This window comes from Lipotes vexillifer, unplaced genomic scaffold (assembly GCF_000442215.2).
Source record: "Lipotes vexillifer unplaced genomic scaffold, Lipotes_vexillifer_v1.1 scaffold1008, whole genome shotgun sequence".
In the NCBI taxonomy this organism is placed as follows: Eukaryota; Metazoa; Chordata; class Mammalia; order Artiodactyla; family Lipotidae; genus Lipotes; species Lipotes vexillifer.
Genome location: NW_006772616.1, coordinates 2,187,167 through 2,195,065, shown reverse-complemented (window position 1 = coordinate 2,195,065; position 7,899 = coordinate 2,187,167). Strand labels below are relative to the sequence as shown.

The window sequence follows — 7,899 nt, the reverse complement described above, 5'->3', positions numbered from 1 at the left end:
CCCCCCCCACACACACACACACCCCCGGAGGTTTTAGGTTATGAAACGGAAGGACTTTTTTTTTGGCTGTTTTTAGGGCTGTTGTAGGGCCTTCTCTCTGTTTTACATGATTAGCATGTGTCTGTTTTTCCCTTGGTGTCTTTAATCATCCCATCTTCCTCAGCACCTGTAATCCCATAAAGAAATAAACTTTTATTATCATTCTGACTTTTTAATTCTTTAAAATGTAAACTATAGCTGGGAGAAAATTACATGCCTGCTGATGTACCTGTTAATGGATTTGTTTAACTTGGTACTGTTACTCCTATCTACCATTTTTTTGGAAGAACTGCATGCTTTCTGGACATTTGATGTCCATTTAGTCTGATGAGCGACTAGCTTACCTTTTATCTGTCACAATTCTATCGTGAGATCTCGGCTGTCAAATAACAGCATCGTTTGGTAGATGGTATTCATTGAACTAACAGTTTAACATCACTAACAAGGTGTAACACTGATGGAGGAGACCCATTTGACTGCCTTCCTGTGAGTCTGATGACAATGTTCTTCACCGTTATTATCACATGGAAATTTGACCCAGAAGGATGCCTTGTTGTCAGTCAGTGAGTTCCTGTTTTATTTACCGTTTCTCCTTCTGGGCAAGGGAACTGATGTGCTAGCCTGTTGGACTAGAAGGACAGGAGAGCCGCATTAATGTGCTCGGTGGGCATAACAGGTGTAACAGGGCATTTCTCTTCGTCTTTGTTTGCTGGATGAACAGCGTACTCTTGAAACACCTCCAAAGTTCTGCTTCTGTCGAGGGGAAAGTGTTAACACGGTTCTTAGAAACCGTGGTGTGTTCCTCCTTCTTCCGACCTCCCATGCACCTGACCCAGAAATCAATTAGTCTGAGTCGAAAAATAGGTGGCTTGTTCTTTTCATGCATATTTACTACTCCCCAGAAAATAAAACTGGGTGTTGACTCGTGCGGCTTTACATCACTGTGCTACCGTCCACAGACCAGCCTATTCACTATTGTTTCAGTTGAATAAATAGTGGTCGGAGGGTCAGCCATCTTCGCAGGTAATTGTTGGTGTGCAGACATCAGCGGTGGCCTGTTATCTACAGACACACCCCACATGTCACCTCGCAAGGTGTTGGAAAATAATAGCCCAGATGCGGCAGAACCGGACACGGGATTGTGTGGTGACCTTTCCCTTTGTTTAATTTGCCTCCGAGGTTTAATTTCAGGGGACAAGCCATAATTGAATACGCCTAATAACTAAACGCTCATTTGGGACAAAATCCATCAAAATATAATTGGCATTTGAGTCTTATGAAGGAAGAAGAAACCCGACTTGGCTGTCGAGGATGCGTTCGAAGAATATCTGACCACTTAATGTATCATTTGAACCCTCCTTTGTAATATTTATTAATTGCAGAGACTCGGGCATTTGAACATTTTCGTGGAGAACCGTTAGGAGAGACCAACTGTTTTTGTTAACGCTCCTCTCAGAAAGGCGGGGAAGGTTATTGGTCTGCTGTGCAATAATTTACTCCTCTTTGATATGCAAACGATCCACGGTGAATATAAAAAAATCCTATCAGACTCATTTCACAGTTCTTAACCGCTCGGATTCTCTGGAGTCCATCGCCTCATTAGACCAGTGCTCTCCAATGCTAGCATAATTAAAATCTTTAACAGTTTAGCAAAGTAAAGATGTTTGGCTGATCACGTTGAGATGATTATCTATCCATTGTATTCTAAATGACAAAAATAAATTAAATTTAGACCTTGGCATTTTTTATTATGTGTTTCAAATGAATGTAATGCGCACAGCCTTCTTTTTAAATTCAGTACCTTAGGTTTGGTCAGAAACATGCCTGTTTCGGTTACTGCTGTATAGTTAGAAAATGGCAGGCTTTCTAGGATAGCTGGGTTCCAGTTGATTGAAACAGTGAACTGTGATCCAGACGTCCAGTTCTAAGGCGGCACTGCCTTGTGATGTCCAGGGCCTATGATTCCTTCCAGGTTGTCCTCCTAGGTTGTTGTTTCTGTCGGTTGCCATTCAGAATATTTTTCTTCTCTGTGTGTACGCACTAGAATATGCCTTGAGGTAGGATTTGGAAATCCTGGGCTGTAGAGGCGTGCCGCCAGAATAAAGGCTGCAGGCCCACAATAGTGAGATTGGCATCCTGATTGTATCTCTTCTTGGCGGAAAAAAAAGCAAGTTGACACTTACTGCCTAAGACCCATGTCCATTCTGACCCCCTTAAAAACAAGAGAACTTTACTGCTCCAAGTTTCTTTCACGTTTTCATTTCATTCTGCAGTGGTTCATTAGCATGGATCTAAGAAATGACAGTAATAATAGTGTTACTTGTATAAAAAGTTACACAGTTTTTCAGTACACACATCCATCAATTAAGCATGTGGTTCAAGAAACCAAAATTAATGAGGAAGATAGGTGTGTTAATGAAATAATCATAGTATAATCAATTTGACTGTTAAAAGTTGAAAAGCATTTCAGGAAGACAATATGAATTCATAATTTATGTCTAAAAGTGATTAATAAAAACTGTATTTAATAACAGAGCTATTTGTCATCATTTAAGGCTCAAGCACAAAACTTATTCATTTTGTGGCTCGTGTTGTCATAATAGTGTAGTTGAACAAATTTATTTTGAGCCCTTCTTTGTGTCTAAAACTACAGTAACATCTATCTGCATTTCCCCCCTACCCCCCCGCCACCCCAGCGATTTAGAAACAGCAGTTTGGATGGAGGCATACAGTCTTTGCAAGAAGTAGAGCTGTGTTTTGAATCCTTTTCACGGGTGTCTTTTATGTGTGATGAGGGCACTTCAGGGGGAGGACACATTCGTTCCTACCGTATTTGCCTTAGTTGAGAGGGAAGGAAAAAAACTGAGCGCACCAAACCCGCTCCCCCCAACACTAGGCTTTGTTTACTGACTCTCTGGTTTAATTACTGTTTGAAGAGGACGGAATTAGCTGTTAATTGACTTAATTATCCAATTTGTTTGTTTCAGGCATGATTCCAACAGAACTGCAGCAGCTCTGGAAAGAAGTGACAAGTGCTCATACGACAGAAGAAACCACGGGCAACAATCACAGCAGTTTGGATCTGACCACGACGTGTGTCTCTTCCTCTGCACCTTCCAAGACCTCCTTAATAATGAACCCACATGCCTCTACCAACGGACAGCTCTCAGTCCACACTCCCAAAAGGGAAAGGTAGGAACGCCCATCTGAGATGTGTCCAAAGCTGTCTTTCACGCGGAGGGGTGGGTGGCCGGGCCTCGCCATATCTTGGTGATCTCTAATTGGATCCATGTGACTGGAGTGTGCATATAATTACTTCAGAATGTATTCAGTATGGTGTGGGTGTGAAGCATCTAGTTCTTGTCACCTTTTCAACATGGAATTAGCACTTATGTAGATCGAACCTGAGCTTAGGAACTCAGGCAGAGTCTTTTGGTCTCTCATTGGATGGGTTGGATTTCCAGGCTTCCAGGCTTACTCTTTCTGCCAAGTGCCCGCTCCGTACAAGCTGATTTCCTGGGCTTTAAACGTCTTCTAAGGGAATAGCGTTGTCTGCTGTAGGCTGCCTTGAATCATGGTTTGAGAAAAGGTAGTAGAACGCACGCTACTCTGCACTGCCCTCCTTGAAGGCAGGGAGCCCATCTTTTTCATCATCGTGTCCCCAAAGTACTTGGTTTTTTTTTTTTTTTTTTTTTTTTTGGAAACCATCAGTGAAGGTTTGAGGGATGGAGAGATGGAAGGGGTCCACGTGTATACACACACAAGCATACACAGCCACTTTCTCCTGCTCATGGGACATATGATAGCATTGACTCAATTTCTGTCTTCCTGTTTGGAAGTTAAGACTTTACATTTTTTAATTGCCCGGAGCTTCACTTGGACGTTAGCTGAAGCTGAGGTTGACTGGGAGCTCCCAGATATATCATGTGAGAAGACAGCTCTAAGAAACGGAAGCTGTGAATCCATGTTATTATACCTTAGCACACAGAACTATTAGTTCCACTGTTCAGTGCTTTTCCAAAGTAGAAAATATATATAAAGCCTTCTTTTTTCGGTTTACTGTTTTTAAAACTGTTTCCTGTGTATTTCGTATGCAGAGTGTCCACCCACAGAAGGAAAGAAACCTCAAAAGTAATAGGTGATACTAAGTGTCATTTCCATCAGGAAAACCAGATTATTTTGGTTGTTTTAATAAAAGTGACCCAGTGAAAGAATTCTGAATTTTATTTTTCACTTAAGCAGTTACGCATATAATTTCGTGTGTTTCTTGAAATATTGAACCTTAAGAAGCCCACTGATTTAATTAGTTGTGTATCTTTATGCCAGCAACATTTTATCCATTTAGAGCTTAGTAAACACAGAAAACAGTATATGAATGTTTGTGTGTATCACGTTCCAGCGTCAAAACCATGAGAGGTTTCCAGAGATGAGATTATATGTGTTTTAGCCAAAACTTGCAACTGTCCTTTTAAAATCACTTTAGAGTTTCTGTGGCAGACACAGAAGGACTAAAAGATGCTGATAACTTTTTGGTTTAGAAGAGCTTGAAAAACAGAATGGTGGGCAGTAAGAATTAATTTGGAGCCATTGGACCAAATGTGGCTTCTTTTGTTTCTAGTGAGCACAGGTTTAGATGTCTGGAGACCAATCTTAGCTCTCGCTGTATGATCTCTTAGAATGCCTTTGTAATTAAACAGACAAACAAACTGGACCTTACATAGCTTTTGAAGAAAAGGTTCTAGGCTGTTGTCCTTTGCTCTACTTGCGTTTGGTATCCTGAGGTTGATGCTGTCCGTTTACTGCAGAGGGATCGAATTACATCTTCATCCATAGGCAGAGCAGGAGACCATACGCTGAAAAATGCCAACTGATGCACTTAAGGTATTTGTTGTAATCTTGTCGGCCATTGTGGAGCCTGCACAGATTTCCTGTGACACAGCAAACTCTCCCTGTTTAGATGCACCATGCTCAGTTTCATTCTAAAAGGTTATGTATCTGGAGTCGGGTAGTAGATTAGCAAGGAGGCGAATAGGAGAAGAATGGCCCTTTTCATGTCTTAAGGTGCATCCGAAAGTAAATGGATCTCAGAGGCAGTCTAATTCTAGGAGAATCAGTTTGTTGGATTTCTCGTTTTATGGTCCTTATGTGTCTGCACAAAAGTTGGGCTTAATCTTCATTTATACTACCTGCCAGCATTAGAATGAGGGTCAGAAAAGTATTTAGATCCCACTGAACCTTAACCTGGATATAAAAACAGGCTGACTTTGCCAACTGTTCATGCAAGGAAGAAGCAACTATGAAATTATATGCCACGTGCTTAACCTCTTGGACCTCTCAGTTTCTGTTACCTGGGAGGTTCCTAGGCATGGCTGGATTAAAACAGATTCTAGTCAGCACATTTTAACTGAACGTAGCAGATTTGGCAAATGAGTACCTTAGGTTTAAAGATACGTCAAAAACTTAACAAACTTAAAAAATTGATCACTAGAAATTCAGTTACTAGTTAGCCAGCTTTGTATATAAGGACTTATAATGAGTGTTTTTACCCTCTGAGGGTTTATTTTAAAATCTCGTGTGATATTACTGTTGAAATAGGGGAAGATGGTTAAAAAAAAAAAAAAGCTGTCACTATCGAAATATGTTCTCACTTACACAGTGAGTTGTCATTTGTCTCAGGAGTCCCTTGGAGAAGTTTCATCCCTTACTCACCAAGGGCATTTGTGAAATGGATCTCTTTCGAAGCTCTCCCTTGATTTCTACGTAATAGTCCCCACCACATCCCACCCCCCGTGCTCCTGGACCTGTAGCTTAGGTTACCAGCTTTAAGGATTCTTTCTGAAAGGACCTGGGAGTGCTCTATGTCAAAATTCATCGGACCACGGTAATATCGTGAGAGTTTCGGTGTGTTTTTCAAGTTGCGAGTCGTCCCCCGATCGCGACTGGGCCGCGTGTTTCCATGCCATGTGGAAGACCTCCCCCGCCCCCTTGCATCCTTCGGGCTCCCATGAGCAGCCGCCGCAGCAGCAGCTCTGGGGTTTGGTGAGCTGCAATCTGTTCAGGAGATAAATCATGTGCTTGGCCCGACACTCCTACTCTCCTCTTTAATTTGTCTTACACAAGGAAAATTATAATTAAATCATTCAGGGTAAACCCTTGAGTGTAGAGAAGGGAAAAAAAAAAAAAAACACTTTGGTAAAGATTGCCAGTAGAAACCCACTTCCCCGTTGCGCAGGGTAGAGACATGTATCAGTATTCAGCACTGTCAGGGGAGGAGCGGCCCATGTGATTTGTGAGGCAGTTGCCAACGCTCACACCGAGGCTTGTTAAGATCCTGTCCCTGTGCAATCACGGACCTTCCGCGTCGTTAGAATTCGGCACTGGCGCCATGCTTCGTGCTTTGATTTCCTCCCGAGAATTTAATTAATGTTTATTGTGCTGATTTTATATATATATTTTTATATATATATTATATGTATATATATTATATATACACGTAGTATGTATATATTCATTGGCGCGATAAACCTACCTCTGTTGTCAGGGCCTGAGAGAAGCGTGGTGGGAATGAGGTTCAAAAGGCAGGAGCTAAAGAGAGCTACAAAGGGAAGCAGGCACATTCATACCTCTTACTGTCATTTAATTCCACAGGACCCAGGGCGTCATGACTTCTTTGGTAAATAGACAAAACTCCGACCCCGGGATACCTGTAAACACGAAGATAACTATCTCGTTTCCGTAACTTGTCTGACTATCTCGCTTTAGGAAATTCCAAGTTTTGGTGTGGGTAAACAAAATCAACAGCGTGCAAATGAAACATTTATTAAAATGCTAAATTTAGTAAAGCCCTTTGAGCTTCTAGGATCAAAGCAGCTATGTAAATACAAATAGCAATTGCTACTTAAGTAATTGCCTGAATTAAAATTCTATCGCATTATATCATGGTGCACTAGGGAAAGGGCCGGGAACTCTCATTTAATCCATTTTTTTCTCTGTGCCAAGCAGCTGGCTAAACTCTTACCTTTGGAGGGATGTCTCATTTTAGCCACGTGACTGCTGGGAAACAGCAGGGTTTATTATACCCATTTTACAGGTGAGGAAGTTGAACCATCGAGATTGAATAAGTGACCTGGGGTCGCAGAGCTCGTTAGTGGCATAGCCGAGATTGAAATTCAGGTCTCTCTTTTACTTCATAAAACAGCACTTAGAGATTCCATTCAGTATAGAAGTGAATACTTAATTATGATGAATTAAAATCAGTGCTCCTAAAAGAAATTTTGAAAATTCAATTCAACAGCACGTGTATTGACTTAAAATCCTAGAGTGCCCTCTGTTAAGGTGGTTACAGATAGTTCCTGGGCGTCTCGCGAAGGGAGGGTGGGTGGAGAGGATTTGCAGAATAGAAATCATTCACGGTCTGAAACGGCACATAAAGAACAAAAATGGACCCCATGCAGGATTTGCACACAGGCAGATGCAAAACAAGCCTCTCCCTCCTTTCAGTGTATCCTGACTTCCCTTCCTGCCTTATAAATCTTGCGTTTCCTCATTGAACGCATCATCTGGTCTCTATTCTGTTTCAGCTGTCCTTCTGTAGTCCATGTCAGAGATAGGCCTTTTTTCTGATCCTCCCCAGCTTTTTGCTTTTAGTTCAACCACCATTAGTAGAATGTTTTATAACTTGAATGTGTCTCAGATGCATAGCTCTTCTAAATATTTGTTCCAAGGTTTTCCTTAAGCATTTGGTGAAAGCTTTCTTTGAACTCTGGGGAGATCCCAGGTTGTGCGGCCTCTTCTTTCTTTGAGGCTGTCATATTCTCAGCATCAGGTGACCCACATTGGGCACCTCTCTCTCTCTCTCTC

At 41.7% G+C, this 7,899-nt stretch overlaps 1 protein-coding gene across 4 annotated transcripts in view; it reads left to right on the top strand.

Annotated features, from left to right (window-relative positions):
• Nucleotides 1-7,899, top strand: part of FOXP1 (forkhead box P1) — a 606,527-nt gene that overhangs the window by 522,261 nt on the left and 76,367 nt on the right. For all 4 annotated transcript variants that reach the window (XM_007447659.1, XM_007447657.1, XM_007447660.1 and 1 more), the window contains one exon: nucleotides 3,027-3,231. In XM_007447659.1, the coding sequence (XP_007447721.1) occupies nucleotides 3,027-3,231 (205 nt within the window). The remainder of the gene's footprint in view (nucleotides 1-3,026; nucleotides 3,232-7,899) is intronic.